Genomic DNA, 20,971 nt, shown 5'->3' with positions numbered 1-20,971 from the left:
GTCGATAATTTTTTTCCGCAAAATCGCGAAAACCGCTAAACTGTATTTTCGCTACTCCTCCCACATATCTTGACCAATCAACACCAAACTTTGCACACGACATCTTCAGACGCACACGCAAAGACATTTTTGAACACTTTTTTGATCCGACCTTCGACGACGAAACGGTAGCGTTTTGAATATTTGTTTATTAGCTACGTTTTACGTCGAACAGCAAATATTCAACAAATACAAAAATTAGACATCGGATCAAGTCCAAATTTTTGACACATGTCGATGCTCCCCATAATGGCGTTCGATAAAAAATTCGGAAAATTACGCCATAAGGGGGTGCAATTAACGAGGAAATTGTATATCTTCTAATTTGCCAGAGGAATGTTCTTCAAACTCAAGGGAAACCATAAAGGGGCAATCCCGAGTCTATATAGAAAATATGGCCAAGAATTATTAATGTGGGCGGGAGTTATTTGGAAAAGGAAAATTGTCTTTGGAAAAATTTTGGAAAAAAGGGGGTGCAAAAAAACGACCAAATAATATATCTCCTAATTGGCCAATGGAATGTTCTGAATACGCGTTTTGGGCTATAACTCCCACACCGAACCTCCCACAGTCAAAACCTTTCTATCCACAGATTCACTGGAGTCAGTTGCATCTTTTGGCATAGGCCAAGCCCATTTGTTTTGAACACATGCTTCGCGTTGTGCCGGCGAAATGCACATTTCTTGGACCCCTGCATAACTGCTTGCAGTTCTAGTTAGGGGTCCAAGCCAACAGGTTGGATCCCTATTGTTTTTGTAAGGATTCTTCTTCTTTTTATACTTCCCGCGCTAAAAGTGGGCCCACAGCCCAAACCGTAAATGGTGCGGACATGCCAATAGCATGGCTAGATCCAGGTCCGGCACCGCTACTCAGAAAACAAAATCCATACACGGCGGTCACTAGGTGGCGCTATACCAAGGAATACGCGTTTGGGGCTATAACTCCCACACCGAACCTCCCACATTCCAAAACGTTATACGCACAGATTCACTGGAGTCTGCCGCATCTTTTGGCCTAGGCCACGCCCATTTGCGTCTATGAATATTTTTCGCTAAATCGCGAAAACTGCAAAACTGTTTTTTCCCTACTCCTCCCACATTTCTTGACCAATCGACACCAAACTTTGCACACGGCTTCTTCAGACGCACACGCAAAGAAATCATCAACAGTTTTTTGATCCGACCTTCGACGACGAAACGGTAGAGTTTTGAATATTTGTTTATTAGCTAAATTAGACGTGGAAAATTAAAAATCCAAAAAAATCCAAAAGTAGACATCGGATCGAGTCCAAATTCTACAAACCCTACCAAGGAATACGCGTTTGGGGCTATAACTCCCACACCGAACCTCCCAGAGTCCAAAAACTTGTACACACAGATGCACTGGAGTCTGCTGCATCTTTTGGCCTAGGCCACGCCCATTTGCGTCTATAATTTTTTTTCGCAAAATTGCGAAAACCGCAAAACTGTTTTTTCGCTACTCCTCCCACATTTCTTGACCAATTGACACAAAACTTTGCACACGGCATCTTCAGACGCACACGCAAAGAAATTATCGGACAGTTTTTTGATCCGACCGTCGACGACGAAACGGTAGCGTTTTGAATATTGGTATATTAGCTAAATTAGACGTGGAAAATCAAAAATCCAGATAAATCCAAAACTAGACATTGGAACGAGTCCAAATTTTACAGACATGTTGGTGCTAACCTTAATGTCGTTCAATAAAATTTTCGAAACCATCAAGGGGCAAACCCGAGTCTATATAAAAAATATGGCCAAGAATTATTAATGTGGGCGGGAGTTATTTGGCAAAGGAAAATTGTCCTTGGAAAATTTCGCCACAAGGGGTCGCAAATAAACGACGAAATAATATATCTCCTAACTGGCCAATGGAATGTTCTGAAAACGCGTTTTGGGCTATAACTCCCACACCGAAGCTCCCACAGTCAAAACCTTTATATCCACAGATTCACTGGAGTCAGCTGCATCTTTTGGCATACGCTGTTTCTCAATTTTTGAACACATGCTTCGCGTTGTGCCGGCGAAATGCACACTTCTTGGACCCCTGCATAACTGCTTGCAGTTCTAGTTCTTAAACTTCCTTCCGTAGAAGTGGTACCACAGCCCAAACCGTTAATGGTGCACACAAGCCAATTACATGACTAGATCCAGGTCCTTTAGGTGACGGCAGACGACAAAATCCAGACATGCCGGCCACTAGGTGGCGCTATAACAAGAAAATCACGTTTGGGGCTATAACTCCCACACCGAACCTCCCACAGTCAATAGAGTTAGACACACAGATTCACTTGAGTCTGCCGCATCTTTTGGCATAGGCCACGCCCATTTGCGTCTATAATTTTTTTTCGCAAAATCGCGAAAACCGCAAAACTGCCTTTTCCCTACTCCTCCCACATTTCTTGACCAATCAACACCAAACTTTGCACACGACATCTTCAGACGCACACGCAAAGAAATTATCGAACACTTTTTTCATCCGACCTTCGACGACGAAATGGTAGCGTTTTGAATATTTGTTTATTAGCAAAATTAGACGTGGAAAATCCAAAATCCAAAAAAATAAAAAATCAGACATCGGATCTAGTCCAACTTTTACACACATGTCGGGGCTACGCATATTGGCGTTCAGTAAAAGATTCGGGAAATTTCGCCATTAGGGGGCGCAATAAACGAGGAAATTGTATATCTTCTACAAAATGTCACCATTAGGTGCCGCCATAAACGAGGGAATAGTTCATCTCCTAACTGTTCAAAGGAATGTTCTCAAAACGCGTTTGGGGATATAACTCCCACACCGAACCTCCCACAGTCAAAACCTTCGTATCCACAGGTTCACGGTAGCGTTTTGAACACATGCTTCGCGTTGTGCCGGCGAAATGCACATTTCTTGGACCCCTGCATAACTGCTTGCAGTTCTAGTTCTTATACTTCCTTCCGTAGAAGTGGTACCACAGCCCAAACCGTAAATGGTGCCGACACGCGAATTGCATGACTAGATCCAGGTCCAAGGAAAGACGCCTTTGGGGCTATAACTCCAAACCGAACCTCCGACAGTCAAAAACGTTATACCCACAGATTCACTGGAGTCTGCTGCATCTTCTGGCATAGGCCACGCCCATTTGCGTCTATAATTTTGTTTCGCAAAATCGCGAAAACCGCTAAACTGCCTTTTCGCTACTCCTCCCACATTTCCTGCCCAATCAACACCAAATTTTGCGCACAACATCTTCAGACGCACACGAAAAATGAAATATGAAAACTTTTTGGATCCGACCGTCGACGCCGACACGGTAGCGTTTACAATATTTGTTTATTGGCTACGTTAAACGTGGGAAATAAGAAATCCCGAAAAATCCAAAATTAGACATCGGATCGAGTCCAAATTGTACACAAAAAATTCGGAATCTTTCGCCACAAGGAAAATTCTCTTTGGAAAATTACGCCAAAAGGCGGCGCCATAAACGAGGAAATTGTATATCTCATAATTGGCAAAAGGAATGTTCTGAAAACGCGTTTGAGGATATATCTCCCACACCGAACCTCCCACAGTAAAAACCTTTATATCCACAGGTTCACTGTAGCGTTTTGAATACTTGCTTTGCGTTGTGCAGGCGAAATGCACATATCTTGGACCCCTGCATAACTGCTTGCAGTTCTAGTTTCACTTCTTATGATAAATGTAATTGTAAGTCGCTTTGGATAAAATCGTCTGCCAAATGGTCATTTATCAGCTGTCTATCCTCTATTAAACTGCACATTGAAGTGACACGTTTGTTCCGTGCATTATTCATTTGCATTATTATTGCATTATTATGCGTGCATTATTCATTTGCACAACGTATTATTCCTTTGCAGAACGCATTTATTTTCGATATTTGAAAACGATATCGTCCCATTCAGAGAAAGGAAGATTAGTATGCTATGATCTCGGTTAGCAGGCATGTATCGCGCCTATTTTACAATAATCTCAATCATTTCATTAACTCATACACCAGACCAACCAACCACGCGTGACACCTCCGCCCTGGCCAGAGCCTTTTTGTTGCGATCTCTGAAATTAAAAAGGCTCAGATCGAACAACACCGGGTGCCCAGTTACAGCCGCGATTAATTCAGTAGGAACCTAAAAGGTAGGTAGGAACCAAACTGCCGGTGTTCGGTGTTCCCTGGGATCCACGCAAGGGATTCCGATTGGCTGTGTGTTTTGCCGCTGAAACGCGTCATAGTAATTTGCATGAAGTTCAGCCGTCTTAAACTTTTTTTGGTCGCTCTGGTCGCTCACCTTTTGCCGCTGGTAGCATTTGACGCTTTTGTCGCTTTGGTCGCTCTTGCCCATAGAAAGTGAATGACTGCCGGTGAATTGGCAGCTCAATTCGCTTTTGGTGTGTCACTCAATTCACTCACTCACTCCCCTCACTCACTCACTCACATGCCTACACTTACTGTCAGACACAAAGATTCACCCTTTAGTGGCTGCTGAACTAAGATATATCATTATAATGAATCATCGAAAAATTTAGTTTGGTGCTGATTCCTATGTTTGTTTGTTTGTTTGTGTGTTTGTTTGTTTGTCTGTGTTTCACCTCACAGCCAACAGGACGCTCAGGAGTTCCTGCGCTTCCTACTGGATGGCCTCCATAACGAGGTCAACAGAGTATCTGTCAGGCCCAGAGGCACCTCTGAGGACTTTGATCACCTCCGGTAAGCCCTGTGTGTGTGTGTGCGTGTGCGTGTGCGCGTGGGTGTGTGTCTCCAGCCACGGCTCACAGTCCAGGGCTTGTTAACAAAAATACATTTTTGTCGACTCTGAGAGTGTGCTTAATGTTATTTTTTTGGCCACAATAGGAGCAAGGACTTTTTTTGTACAAGTTTACATCCTATTTTTTAACAGTTATGACATATGGCTGATGTACCACCTGTTGACCTCCTTGTTTCTTCTATAGGTCATTTCCAATGGATTTATCTGTTTACTTATGATAGAAGCTATATGTCAGGCCTAGGAAAGAGGATATGGGCCCTATCTTGCATCCGGCGCAATTAACTTTCTACTAGGGCCCGACCGATATTGATTTTTGAGTGCCGATGCCGATTATTTTCAGAGAAAAATTACGATTACGATTTAATCGGCCGATTAAAAACAAAACAAAAAAAAGCCTATAAAACGTAGTTTCTGATACCTTAAATATACTTTGAACACTTTTGACGAATATGTGAATTGAATGCAGAACCTTTGAGTGTTACATTTACAGTCAAAAATTAGTGTAATGTAAAATGTAAAATAAATAACTAACTCCCAATGTGCTGCGCTCGTGAGCAGTGACTAACACGTGCGTGCTGAGCAGTATGGTCTCACCGTTAGAGTCCACAGTATAACAAATTAACATGGCCTGGGACCTAAAGAAGAACAGGCACAACATGCTCAAACAATGCGTCTTGTGTACATTGGTACAATTAAAAAAAATCGGTTGTAATCTGCGTCTTTTTGGCAGATGTTGATTATTTTCAAAAAGGCTATAATCGGCCGATTAAATCGGCAGGCCGATGAATCGGTCGGGCCCTACTTTCTACACTGACGCATGTGTCGTTGCTAGTTTGCAACTGGCGCAGAGCGTTCTTTTCCCTCCACCGCCACACGTCGGTAAATTAGGGAATGATCTTGTGTAACAATGGTCGAGCATCAGGGAGACGGAGGCGAAAATGTTGAATTTTCTTTCTTTTATTTTCCTTTGGAAAATAAATCAAATCATTGCCATCAGAAATCGGTGTACATATACAGCATCAGATCAAAAGCAAGGGCTTCTCTGATGATTACTAGTAATAGAAAATACATACAAAACATTTAACTTCCCATGAATGGGCATAACTGTAGTCCAAGTGCAGTTGCAGCACTTTATTAAAACCTATTTACATTATGGAGCCACATACCTTTGGAAAAATAAATCAAATCATTGCCATCAGAAATCGGTGTACATATACAGCATCTGCACAAGCAAGAAAGAGAGTAATATTACGTTCAATGTATGAACGTCGCTAGCGAAGTTTACGGCTAGCCATGTTAGCCTTAGCATGTAAAAAACCCAAGTTCATAAGAAAAGTATTAATAAACTTTCTCTACAACATTAACTGAGGCAGTGTGGCATTCTCATCATAAGGAGTTGAATGGTGCAGCCCTATCTTGCGACATCTGCCTAGGCGATTCCGTCGGGCCCTGTTCCAACCCTAAATCCCTATTTCCTGCAGGCAACACAGGAGAAGCACCCACATCCATCCCAAAAGACTCCCTAGGCTTTATACAACCTCCCATCAGACCCCTACCCCTCCCGATAGAGAACTGGCTAATTCCAGACCCATCACCTGGCTTTAACTTACTAGCCATTTCACCACAAAAATAGAAATGAGGAGGTAAAAAAAAATAATAATAAAAAAATTACAGTAAAATAACTTATTCAGACATGAATTATTATTAACAGTTCACTCAGAAACCTCATTCATTGGCAGCCCGAGTACCTGACCATAAACGAAACTGCAGTACAGACAGCGTTCCTAGATTTCCACGCAGCTCCCTCGACGCGGCGATCTGCATCAAGCTGATCTGGGATCACAAGGTCACGGCACCAGTGTAACGATGGTCGAGCATCAGGGAGACGGAGGCGAAACTGTTAAATTTTCTTTCTTTTATTTTCCTTTGGAAAATAAATCAAATCATTGCCATCAGAAACCTGTGTACATATACAGCATCAGATCAAAAGCAAGGGCTTCTCTGATGATTACTAGTAATAGAAAATACATACAAAACATTTAACTTCCCATGAATGGGCATAACTGTAGTCCAAGTGCAGTTACAGCACTTTATTAAAACCTATTTACATTATGGAGCCACATACCTTTGGAAAATAAATCAAATCATTGCCATCAGAAATCGGTGTACATATACAGCATCTGCACAAGCAAGAAAGAGAGTAATATTACTTTCAATGTATGAGAGTGGCTAGCGAAGTTTACGGCTAGCCATGTTAGCCTTAGCATGTAGAAACCCAAGGTCATAAGAAAAGTATTAATAAACTTTCTCTAAAACATGCCAACTACAGTACGATCGTAACAGTAAATGGAAAATAACATAACACATGGGATACATCGAAGTTATCAACTTAAAGATGAATTCACTTTAAGAAAACTGATATTGGGTACAGTGCTTTATATAGCGAACCTACCAGATCAAAAGCAAGGGCTTCTCTGATCGAGTAGGAACGCAGCACAGAACTAAACGCGGCAGATCTGCAGTACACCATATGGCCACGGCAGGCTCCCATTCACACTTATTAACCACGGCAGTTTTATTTTGGCGAGAATCATATATTTTAACTCTGTTACATCCACCCCCTCTGAATTCCGCCAAAATCTACAAGGTCGCAAGGCATTATGTCCACCTCTACATGACATGGTTACACATATACTCCAACTTGAAAAGTATCCCCAAAGGAACGAAGTGGAAAGAGAGGCACAAAACTCACTACCAACTTCTGGAAGCAGGATGCAGTCTACACCCCACACAAACCATGTCTAACAGATATAGAAGCAGGCCCCCACACCTGGACTCTGACTCATGTAATCTCAAAACACACTGATCACATCAAGACCCTTAGTCTCACTAAAACATCCTAAACATTGACCTAGAAACGGCATTGCTTACAAAACCCTGTTAGGACATCTGACACAGTAAACGGTTAACTGGCTTTACTATACGTCCGAAACGACTCCTAGCTGTGTGCAAGGTGTTGGAATCTGAGTGAGCGGAGGATGACCGTGTGCTTCGTGTATCGTCTAAGCGCTCTGCGTTGTGTGTGTGTGTATTCCGAGAGTCAATGAGGAAGGCACGAGAGAAGCCATGTCCAGAGCTGTCTGTGAACTGCCTGTATGCCCGGACCCATTACTCATACTCAGGACGTCTTCTGATAAGCTACGCTCTGCATGGACATCTGCACTCACAGTGGTCAGGTTGTCAACCCACTCCTGAGTCCTACCTCCAGCATCCTCTATCCCCGCAACAGGCATCGATTCATCTGCATCAGCGATGTCGCTCGACCCTTTCCCGCAAGAGGACACAAAGGTTCCATCTGAAACACTGTCTGCATCGATGGGCAGAAAATTAACGAGCATCAGCAGGTTGCGATGGACAACTCTTTCTTGGCCTGTTTCAGGGTGTCGGATCCGGTAAGTGTGGGTGGAGGCATTGATGCTGACGACAGTATACACTGTGGACTCCCAACGGTCTGCAATCTTCCGTTTCCCTCTCTCCCGCTCGTTGGACACCAGGACACGATCACCCACAGCAATCAGTTTCCCCTTTGTACGACGGTCATAGAATTAAGCCTGCCGATCCTGCTCTCTGTTGACATGTCCTTGAGCAATAGCCATGGCCTCTTGCAGGTCTTTAGTCAGAGACACCACATCGTTGTCATAATTGCTAATCTCTGGATCTTTCAGGATGTTTTTGAAGAGAATGTCAACAGGCAGGTATGGGACTCTACCAAACATAAGGTAAAATGGGGGATAACCTGTGGTTTCATGTACCGTGCAATTGTACATAAACGTCAGTGTCTGGAGGTGTCGGGGCCAATTACATTTAGCTTCAGGCGAGAGGGCGCGAATCATGTTGCCCATCGGATGGTATGGGGTGGTTCGGGACTTCCTCACACCGGCGACCTTCAACAATTCACTGATTAGTTGACTTTCAAACGAGGCCCCCTGATCGGAGTGGATCCTCTCAGGAAAGCCATATATGCAGAAGTACTTGTCCCAGAGTTGCTTCGCCACTTGTATGGCACACTGATCACGGCAGGGGAAGGCTTGCGCCAGCCTGGTAAAATGGTCTGTAACCACCAGCACATCAACAGACTTGTTGTTCGAATCCTCTGCGGTCCAAAAGTCTATTCACACGATTTCGAGAGGAGCAGACGTTTTTATACTTTCCAGGGGTGCTCTTCCTTCTGGATCAGCAGTCTTGCTGATGACGCATCTTGGGCAATGACGGACATATTCTTTAACGTCCCTGTCTATGTGAGCCCAGAAGAAACTCTGACGGGCCAAGCTCAAACTCCTGAACTGCCCCTGATGACCAGCACTGTCGTGAATGCCCTTGAGGACCTCAGACTTAAAAGAGTCAGGGACCACTAACTGGTGTCTTTTCTTCCTGGACACCTGGTCTTTGGAGACTCTGTACAGAATGTCATTGCAAGTGGTCAGTTTCTCCCAGTGTTTCAGGTACCTTACAACCATAGCAGGCTCCTTAGATTTCTCTCTCCTGGATGGACGACGGCCTCGGTCCACATAATACAGCACCCTGGAGAGGACAGGATCACTCAACTGCCCTTCACGCAGTTCTCTCTCTGTAAAAGCAGGCAGGGCCTCTTCATCAGTGGGAACCAGCTGTGGGAGCTGTTGGAGAATGCCAACAGCTCACACCCTGGCACTCGACTCCCATCGACTGCGTGTCTCAAGGATGGCACCTCGTCTTCGGAGAAGGACCGGTTCTTGGCACCATCAGACACATAGGGCTCCCCTCTTTCACACTCCAAGTCATCTTGGATGGCAGACTGCCTAAAGGTGTCCTGGACAGTGTCAGCCGAGACAGGGAATGCTTTGGCAAGGAGCTCACTGTAGGGGTCTCGGAGCAGCTGTCTCCCAGCAGCTGACTTCACGAAAGGCCGACGACTCAGTGCATCTGCAACCGTGTTCTTGGGACCCGGGATGTACTTCATATCAAACACGTAGGATGCCAACTTTGCCACCCAGCGCTGCTCGCAGGCATCCAGTCATGGCTTAGTCATGATGTGTGTGAGGGGGTTATTATCCGTCCACACAGTGAACGTATGACCCTTAAGCCAATGGCTAAACTTGTCACACACGGACCACTTTAGCGCCAGAAATTCTAGGCGATGAGCAGGGTACTTTTTCTGAGCTCTTGAGAGGGATTTGCTGGCGAAAGCCACTGGTCGGGCCACAGTGTCACCTTTCTGAACTTGCGATAGTACTGCTCCCAAGCCATCCAAGGAGGCGTCGGTGCATAAGACGAAGGGACGTGTGAAGTCTGGGTGCGCTAGGACTACTGAGGTCAGTAACGCCGTCTTCAGACCCTCAAAAGCTTTTTGATGGTCTGACATCCAATCAGCAGGGGTCAACTTCCTGTATGGAGCAGGGCGCTTTGTGCGAGGCCTTCCCTTGCGCTTCTGCTTCTGACCAGCCAAGAGGTCAAAGAGAGGCTTAGCCGTTGCAGAATAATCGGGCACAAAGTGCTGGTAATAGTTTACCATCCCCAAGAAAGACCTCACACGAGTCTGAGACGGGGTCACTCCATCAAGTTCCATCAGGTCCATAGCCACCATCTTGTTGACGGCCTCAACCTTAGCTGGGTCTGTGGACACACCTAACTCATCAATGATGTGTCCCAGAAACTTCCCAGACCTTCTGAGCAGCCAGCACTTCTTCGGAGCCAGTTTCAGGTTGTGCAGGCGAAGCCGACCAAAGACCTGCTCCAGCCTCTCAAGAGCCAACGCCTCAGTTGGTGCAAATACTAGCAAATCGTCCAGATAGCATAACAAGCTTAGAAAGTTCTGGTCACCGAATATGCTGATCATCATCCTCATGAAACTGACTTGGCTGTTGCACAGGCCCTGCGGGAGACGGTTGTACTCATACAAGCCCATGGGTGTTGTGAATGCAGAGTACTTGCGGTCTTCTTCATGCAGCGGCATGTTGTAAAAGCCGGACGTGAGGTCCATTGTGCTGAAGAACGTGTTCCCACCCAGGGCAGCTAGGCAGTCAGCCTGGTGTGGAAGTGGATGGGCATCTTTCAGCGTTCGTTTGTTGAGCCATCTGAAGTCTGTGCACACTCTCAAGTCACCATTTTTCTTCCACACAAGGACTAGAGGCGAGGTGAACTCACTGGTGGACTTCCTGATTATCTCCTTCTCCTCCATCTCACTGAGGACCTGGCTGAGCTTCTGGTATTCAGCAGGCGGGATACGTCGGTAAAGGCAAACGGAATGGCCTCTCGTCCGTGAGCCGAATCCTGTGTACAAACTCTTTGGCCTCACCACAGTCCAGGTGATGTTGGGAGAAGATGTCCTCATATTTGATCACAAGGTCTGCCAGCTTAGTTCGCCACTCTGTCGTCACGTCACAAGACTCAAGGTCAAGATCCCTCAGGCAAACATGCTTCAGTCTCTCCCGCACAGTTTCGATGTTAGCTGTCGGCGCAGACGTTCCTGCAGGCCGGCAGCGGCACTGAGCTCCGGGGCTTCCATGTCCTCCAACGCCAGACAGGTGTAGACATCGGCAAGCTTGGCATTTCTCCGCAGCGTAACAGGGCTGTCCGAGATGTTCAGAATCTTGAGAGGGACCCACCTGTCGCCCCAGAGAGGTGTCACGACTCTGGCAACCATAATGCCTCTGGGCGCGGAGTGAGATGATGTCGGTTCAGTTAAAACAGTGCTGCCGGGGGATATTTTGACATTTTTAGGAAGCATGCCCCACACTAAAAACTCACTGCCGGCCGGCAGGGTGACAGCTCTGTTACACCTGACTGTTCCAACCCTGTCTGGTACTTCATCATCAGACCAACGTTCTAAGCCAGCAAGAAGGGAGAGAAACTGTTCACGTTCTTGGTCACCTGAGGAAGAAGTTGACACGGCTTTCCAGTAGCTTGCATCACACTTGAACTGACGAACTACATGTCTAATGACATTTGAACCAATGATTAAATCATCTTGTTGATTCTGTACAACGAAAGTTGGCACAGACACTCTGCATCCATATACTGCCATCTCAAGGTTCACCACTGATTCAGGCTTCACGCGCACACCTCCACATCCAACAAAGACAACGTCAGTCATCTCCTGATTGTTCAGCTGAACACCGGCATTAATCAGCTTTTTCCGCGCCACAGCACTCAACGAGCAGGCCATCGAACCGCTATCTAACATAGCACCAAGAGTCACTTTGTTTTAAACTTTAACAGGGGTATAAAATAAACTGTCACTGCTCCTGAGTTTTTGAGTATTCTGAATGACAACGGTCTCTGATCCATCCAGATTCCTCACTTTGTCAAACAGCACAGCTGCATCATTAACGTGGGAGTTTTTGTCATGGTCTGTGCGGCCTCCCTCAAAGCACAGGCCAGCTAGTTTCCCTGTACGTTGTCACGGGCGGGGGAATGACTGGGTCACAACCGACTTGTATGGCCGGGCTTGAAACATGTGAAGCAGAGACGGTCAGAACGGCAGTGTGACTCATTACAGACCTGACAGGCCTTTGCATGGACATGAGGCTGGCCTCGAAATTGTCTGCCACCTCGGCGCACGGCGGGCATTGTATGTCCAACCTGCAAATTAGACAGCAACTGTCTGAGCATTGACATCATCTCGCCGAGCATAGCCTCGTTTCCTGGCTGTTGACTCAGCGGCTATTGGCCCTGAGGTGCAAAGGATGGGGACGGCCTCTGATACTGCGGCAGCGAAGAGAGAGTTTGTTGCTGATGCTGTAGCAGAGACGGCACATATGACTGCTGGCTCTGAGAGATTGAAGAGAGAGAATGCTTCTGGTTCTGTGACAGGACAGATGAGGGGGAGAGAGATGGTAAACCCACTAAAGAGATAGCTGGAGGAGAGAGGACATTAGCACAGGACGTCTCCATGTCAGAGGTGTTGCAGGGCTCTGTGTGTGTTTCATGGCAAATCCGTGCAGCTGCATGAGTCTTAGGCACATGCACTTTCACTGAGGACACCTGCTCACGCTGGTACTCATCTACCCTCTCCTGTACTTCCTTTGTTGACCATTCATGTATCTGCTTATGTTTGAACACAGACGCAAACTCTAGATCCGGGCAGTGCTTCACAAACATCTTGGAAATCTCCCCTCCCATATCCTCCATGAGTCTGCCCTGACGCTTCAGACCCTCTTCGGCTACATCGGCAGCCTTGTTAAGGCGTAGCCAATAATCAACGGGATTCTCCCTCTGGTTGGGCAGAGTTGAGTAGAAATCTTGGAGGGGCAGGCATGAGGATGTGTTACTAAAATACTGTGTCAGCATTCTATACATGACCTCTGGTGTGCATGAAGACTGAAGTGAGGGGTCGCTCCTCAGGCCAACCTTAACCACATCCCTGGCTTTCCCCATCAACCTCCCCATCACAACCTCTATCTGTGAAGAAACATCACACTTCTGTTTCTTGATGTATGCTTTCATTAACTCAACCCATTCCTCCACCGTGTATTTGTCAGTATTATCACCCCTGAAAATGACAGGCTCCTTGTCAGACCGTACAACAACATTAACGTGGGTGTTTTCACTAGGTCTACTTGTATCACCACTAGGCTGGGTGCTCTCAGCGTTGTGTAGACTGAACTGTGTGTCACCTGCATGGCGCATAGGAGTATTACCGCGACCAACCCCACCAATGACGCCATTAGAAACAAGTGACGCTGTAATAGACTCGCCTATCTGTGAGCCTAACAGTGAAATAATATCAGTAAACTGAGGCAGTGTGGCATTCTCATCATAAGGAGTTGAATGGTGCGGCCTATCTTGCGACATCTGCCTAGGCGATTCCGTCGGGCCCTGTTCCAACCCTAAATCCCTATTTCCTGCAGGCAACACAGGAGAAGCACCCACATCCATCCCAAAAGACTCCCTAGGCTTTAAACAACCTCCCATCAGACCCCTACCCCTCCCGATAGAGAACTGGCTAATTCCAGACCCATCACCTGGCTCTAACTTACTAGCCATTTCACCACAAAAATAGAAATGAGGGGGTAAAAAAAAAAAAAAAAGATATATATTACAGTAAAATAACTTATTCAGACATGAATTATTATTAACAGTTCACTCAGAAACCTCATTCATTGGCAGCCCGAGTACCTGACCATAAACGAAACTGCAGTACAGACAGCGTTCCTAGATTTCCACGCAGCTCCCTCGACGCGGCGATCTGCATCAAGCTGATCTGGGATCACAAGGTCACGGCACCAGTGTAACGATGGTCGAGCATCAGGGAGACGGAGGCGAAACTGTTAAATTTTCTTTCTTTTATTTTCCTTTGGAAAATAAATCAAATCATTGCCATCAGAAATCTGTGTACATATACAGCATCAGATCAAAAGCAAGGGCTTCTCTGATGATTACTAGTAATAGAAAATACATACAAAACATTTAACTTCCCATGAATGGGCATAACTGTAGTCCAAGTGCAGTTACAGCACTTTATTAAAACCTATTTACATTATGGAGCCACATACCTTTGGAAAATAAATCAAATCATTGCCATCAGAAATCGGTGTACATATACAGCATCTGCACAAGCAAGAAAGAGAGTAATATTACTTTCAATGTATGAAAGTGGCTAGCGAAGTTTACGGCTAGCCATGTTAGCCTTAGCATGTAGAAACCCAAGGTCATAAGAAAAGTATTAAAAAACTTTCTCTAAAACATGCCAACTACAGTACGATTGTAACAGTAAATGGAAAATAACATAACACATGGGATACATCGAAGTTATCAACTTAAAGATGAATTCACTTTAAGAAAACTGATATTGGGTACAGTGCTTTACATAGCGAACCTACCAGATCAAAAGCAAGGGCTTCTCTGATCGAGTAGGAACGCAGCACAGAACTAAATGCGGCAGATCTGCAGTACACCATATGGCCATGGGTGGCTCCCATTCACACTTATTAACCACGGCAGTTTTATTTTGGCGAGAATCATATATAATAATACACTACATTTTTAACTCTGTTACACTTGCGCCCAAAGGGGTGGTTCGTCGAAAGGAGGAGGCGTGTTCTGGCGCAAATGTTCCCTGATGCTATTTTGCAGTTCAGAACGCAATTGCGCCACAAACCAGGAAATACCTGGTTTCAAGTCAGTGGCGCGTTGTTCAGATGCTATTTAAAAGGCGCATACATAATGTTGCTTGTGCACCTCGCGCATACACTTTGCAATCTCTCATCTACCTAGCCACACATTCTTGGTAAATTATTTGCGAAAGAACAGCTGATACAGCGGTAATAATTTGTACTTTTAAATCAATGCATCTGCAAACACCGTACAGCAAACACATATTTTCTTGACACAGAAATCGTGTACATGCCCATAACTCTTAGAATTGATGAGTAGGCCTATTTGATCGTGAGAAAACATTGTTTTAATGCGAGTTAGTGTTAAAACGAATGAATGAAGTGTGTGTATGTGTAAAATAATTATTGAATGCGGGCGCGCGTGTGTGCCTCCATCTGTTTAAACACACGCAAATTAAACACGTAACGCATAATACAGTCCAAGGCAATGTATATTAACGGGGGGACACATGCATATTAGGAACACAAGTCGACAACGATAATGCATACAATACTGATAAGAAACGATGTTTGTTAATGGATTGTGTATATCATTAAATAGAACCACAGTTACCGCATATCGTGGGTTAAGTTTTCTTTGCCGAAATTTATTTTAGGACTTCTGAAGTTGTGGAAGAAAACGCTATCCCATGTGTGAATGGTACACAAAAATCACGGTTCGGTACGTGCCCCGGTTTTCAAGTCACAGTACGTTACAGTTCATAGTTAAAAAAAATGCTTGTTTGGCAACAACGGAGAATGGCCGTAGATCAGCAGCAATGAAAACACCAATAAACTTGGTTATGGTACTTGCATTTCTGACAGTGTTTGTTGAAATAGTGTTGAGCTGAGTTTGCACAGCTCGTTGTTTTTTCCAAATTAACAGTGATAGTAACACCTGGATGGTGCCTTTTCAAATGCGTGTGTTAGGGTTGTGTATTTTTGGCAAAAATACTATTCGATATTCGCTGAGAAGTATTCAAGTAATGTTCGATAATCGGTCAATCAAGAACCCCCCACGCACGCACGCACCGCGGATACACGCACACACGATGACACAGGGAGAGGCTTTTATGATTTGTATGAAATCAATCTGTTTATTTCAACAACTGCGGCATCAACATTCAACATCAAAATTATTTCAACGTGGGCTTAGGAAGATAGATCTACATCCGTCGAAAACAGATCGCTATTTATTTATTTATTTTACTGAACACAGCCTGCATGACGGTGAACTAGACACGTCAAAAATATAACTTCACACGGTGTGTCTTTTTACTTTATTTGTTACCAGCATTCGTAGTGTTGATCAGCAGAGAAATAGTCCACCAAAGACGTTGACATCGCTCAGCAAACGAGGACGCTGGGGTTGATAAGTTCCGGACTGCATGCGTGTAACGACAGAAAGGTATACTAGTATACTTTGGCTAAATGGTCCGGGTGGAACTCCGACTTCAAGTTTTAAATTCCGCATCGCAAAACAAGCCTTTACATTCGCCATATTAAAGGTTGGGTATGGGATTTGCGAAACACCAGCAGATTTAAAAAATATACAACTCAAATGGTCCTAGCCCCTCTCCTTCAACGCTGACTCTGATTCCACCCATTCCAAGTACATGGACGTGCAATCATACACGAGCGAACAGCTCGTTAGCTAGTTAGCTTGCTCCAGTAGCTACCGCAGGATAACAACAAACAGAAGCCTGCTCTGGGTCACAAGCTTTGAGTACGTGCACGAAGGGGTCACGCGCGGGGAGCGGGGGAGGCGGAGTGCAGTACGACCGTTTGATTGACGTACTTACTGTCCAATGCCACTCGGTGGGTCTGGAAATCATTGGCTGGAGTTTTTCGAGCCCTGCCCGTTCCACAGATGATTGACTTGTTTAATTTTCATGTCAGTACTTCTAACTCAGTGGCTGCAAGTGGGTTATGATAAGGATTTCAAGTAATTTTGCAAAAATGGCCAAAAAATAGAATTCCATACCAGGGGCGGACGGTGTAAAGGGGCGATTGGGGCGACGCACTACCAACTGGGAGAAAGAGGATTATTTTTTTTTTTTTATTCTATCACGGCAAAGTAGTTTTCAGTGTTGTAGACCTAATATCTGTCATTGTCCAATCAGAATCGTCAGATTCAAGTTGCGTTTCAAATGGTCCCGCCTCTATGGGCGAATTCATCGACGTGGAAAATCGCCCAAGCCTTCTCCGTTGACTCTAACCCTGCGTTCACACCAAAAGATGCATTTGCTGCCCGAACGCGTTGTCGCCGAAGTTTTGCGGCGCAGCAAATCAAGTTTTGCGGCGCAGCAAATCAAGTTTTGCGGCGCAGCAATGGTTTTGCGGCGCAGCAAATATTTTGCCCGCGGTGCTTCTGAATTCATTCACAACCATGGCCGACATTACGAGCATTACATGTCTTTACCTGTTGTGGAAGAGGGAGAGACGTCGGAATGCCCGTCGGTTCGGGAGACCATTTGGAGCCTGGAAGGCTGGTGCTGCCTGGCACCCAACTGGGTTTTGTTTGGGGTTGTTATTCTAGCCCTTTAGCATACTCATAGTTTAGTTTAACTGTAAACACAACTACACTACAGAAAGCTAATTTGTGGGTTTTTTGAGTTACTAAATAAATGTAACGGTAGTGAACTCTAGGTCACTCCAAGGGAGTAACACTGATTGGCTGTTACGGCATTTCACTCAGTCAGTGGCAACGCTGTTGAACGCTGATTGGCTGTCATCACGCGTTTGCTGCCGAAAAGTTGAAATATTTCAACTTTCAAAATACGTGAACGCGCCCGCCGCCCGTGCCCGGCAGCGGGCACGGGCGTGCTGCGCTGCAAATCAAATTTTGCCGCGCCGCAAATCAAATTTTGCTGCCGGTTTTCTCGGCAGCAAGTGCTCCGGCAGCAAACCCACAACGCGTCTCTACATTCACTTTGAATGGGATCGTGCTGCGCGGCAACTTTTTGCATCTTTTGGTGTGAACGCAGGGTAATGTTAAAACTTTTTTTTTCGGAAATTGAGCCTTCAATGCATTTTCAATGGGGATTTGGGACTCGCCCTAACGTGCTTGCCTCATACGTAACTGAGCAAAGAGCGCAAAGGGATATCTTCGATCAAGTCACTTGGTGATTTCAAAATGGCTGCAAACGTGTGCAATTCCGTTTCGTCTCTCAAAGAGGTTCCTTTTAGTCGACGATCCAATTCAGAAAAATTGGAAATGAAATATATTGTATATAGTTCTCTGCAAACCTATGGTGGCATCATGCCTTCAGTGTGTATGTTGTATATAGTTCTCTGCAAACCTATGGTGGCATCATGCCTTCAGTGTGCATATTGTATGTAGTTATCTGCCAACCTATGGTGGCATCATGCCTTCAGTGTGTATATTGTATATAGTTCGCTGCCAACCTATGGTGGCATCATGCCTTCAGTGTGTATATTGTATATAGTTCTCTGCAAACCTATGGTGGCATCATGTCTTCAGTGTGTCTTGAACAACCACACATAAAAGGTTGCACATATTATATTGATATTTTATCGTATTTGTCCAAATGCATACTTAACTGTAGATAGATTTATGAGTGAAGTTACCAACACAATAGATTGTCCGTAACACACTCACCCCTTTTAGAATCACATTCTCTCACTCTCACTCTCTCACAAACACACATACAGATAGAGACAGAGAGAGAATGTTAACTTGTGTATACCGGTAATTCCCAATTATTATTGATGTATTTGCACTTTTAATCTTGCTGAATTCTACAAGGCAAATCAATGAAGTAAAAACGTAGTTCCCCGGCTCCATTCGTCTTTGTAAGGAAATGTTCTATTTTGTCTTTAGGGGCAAATGTTCCATTTTGTCTTTAATGCTTCATTTTTATATGAAAAACACAAAAAAATCTTCGGGGGGAGGAGGGCCCCAGACCCCCCTACAGGGATTTGGTTTACAAACTTTCTGCCCCCCCTATAATAAAATTCACCAGCCGCCACTGTTCCATACCCAACCTTTAACGCTATGTACGCCACATTTACGTCCCGCGGTACACCTGACACCTGTAACCGCACCGAAGTGCCTGTACCGTGACATTTCGGTACAAATACGTGTACCGTAACACCCCTAGTAAAATAGCAACATCGCTAGCCCTTCTCACTTGCGTTTCAGACCGTTAAAATAGGGCCCTGTACACACGTGGACAAAATTGTTGGTACCCCTCTGTTAATGAAAGAAAAACCCACAATGGTCACTGAAATAACTTGAAACTGACGAAAGTAATAATAAATAAAGATTTACTGAAAATTAACCAATGAAAATCAGACATTGCTTTTGAATTGTGGTTCAGCAGAATAATTTTAAAAAACAAACTAATGAAACAGGCCTGGACAAAAATGATGGTACCCCTATAAAAGATTGAAAATAATTTGACCTTATGGAAATGTTAAACCAAGGTGTGTCCTCTAATTAGCATCATTAGGTGTCTTCAAACTTGTAATCAGTCAGTCTGCCTATTTAAAGGGTGAAAAGTAGTCACTGTGCTGTTTGGTGACATGCTGTGTACCACACTGAACATGGACCACAGGAAGCGAAGGAGAGAGATGTCTCAGGAGATTAGAAAGAAAATTATAGACAAGCATGTAAAAGGTAAAGGCTATTAGACCATCTCCAAGCAGCTTGATGTTCCTGTGACTACAGTTGCACATATTATCCAAAAGTTTAAGGTCCATGGGACTATAGCCAACCTCCCTGGACGTGGCCGCAGGAGGAAAATTGATGACAAAATGAAGAGAGGGATAATAAGAATGGTAACCAAAGAGCCCAGAACAACCTCCAAAGAAATTAAAGGTGAACTCCAAGGTCAAGGTACATCAGTGTCAGATCGCACCATCCGTCGTTGTTTGAGCCAAAGTGGACTTCAAGGGAGACGACCAAGGAGAACACCACTGTTGAAAGCAAATCATAAAAAAGCGAGACTGGAATTTGCCAAAATGCATATTGACAAGCCACAAAGCTTCTGGGAGAATGTCCTATGGAAAGATGAGACAAAACTGGAGCTTTTTGGCAAGGCACATCAGCTCTATGTTAACAGACGCAAAAATGAAGCATACCAAGAAAAGAAAACTGTCCCTACTGTGAAACATGGAGGAGGCTCAGTTATGTTCTCGGGCTGCTTTGCTGCATCTGGCACAGGGTGTCTTGAATCTGTGCAGGTTACAATGAAATCTCAAGACTATAAAGGCATTCTGGAGAGAAATGTGCTGCCTAGTGTCAGAAAGCTTGGTCTCAGTCGCAGGTCATGGGTCCTCCAACAAGATAATGACCCAAAACACACGGCTAAAAACACCCAAGAATGGCTAAGAGCAAGACATTGGACTATTCTGAAGTGGCCTTCAATGAGCCCTGATCTAAATCCTATTGGATATCTGTGGAAGGAGCTGAAACATGCCATCTGGAGAAGGCACCCTTCAAACCTGAGACAACTGAAGCAGTTTGCAAATGAAGAGTGGGCCAAAATACCTGTTGACAGGTGCAGAAGTCTCATTGACAGTTACAAAAATAGTTTGATTGCAGTGATTGCCTCAAAAGGTTGTGCAACAAAATATTAAGTTAAGGGTACCATCATTTTTGTCCAGGCCTGTTTCATTAGTTTGTTTTTTTAAATGATTCTGTTGAACCACAATTCAAAAGCAATGTCTGATTTTCATTGGTTAATTTTCAGTAAATTTTTATTTATTATTACTTTTGTCAGTTTCAAATTATTTCAGTGACCATTGTGGGTTTTTCTTTCATTAACAGAGGGGTACCAACAATTTTGTCCACGTGTGTATGTCAGAGCTAGGATAGAGGCTATATTTCAGGGCTAGGATAGAGGCTATATTTCAGGGATAGGTTAGAGGCTATATTTCAGGGCTAGGTATGGATAGAGGCTATATTTCAGGGCTAGGATAAAGGCTATATGTCAGGCCTAGGATAGAGGCTTTATGTCAGGGCTAGGATAGAGGCTATATTTCAGGGCTACC

The 20,971-nt window shown here is 44.6% G+C and overlaps 1 protein-coding gene across 1 annotated transcript in view; it reads left to right on the top strand.

Annotated features, from left to right (window-relative positions):
* The window catches only part of LOC130405980 (ubiquitin carboxyl-terminal hydrolase 2-like), a 99,095-nt gene that overhangs the window by 37,465 nt on the left and 40,659 nt on the right, over positions 1-20,971 (top strand). The window contains 1 exon segment of the mRNA XM_056611334.1: positions 4,652-4,762. Within this exon segment, the coding sequence (XP_056467309.1) occupies positions 4,652-4,762 (111 nt within the window).

This window comes from Gadus chalcogrammus, chromosome 16, assembly GCF_026213295.1.
Source record: "Gadus chalcogrammus isolate NIFS_2021 chromosome 16, NIFS_Gcha_1.0, whole genome shotgun sequence".
NCBI classification, from domain to species: Eukaryota; Metazoa; Chordata; class Actinopteri; order Gadiformes; family Gadidae; genus Gadus; species Gadus chalcogrammus.
Note: the sequence above shows the minus strand (reverse complement) of the source record. Positions and strands in the feature narration are given on the sequence as shown.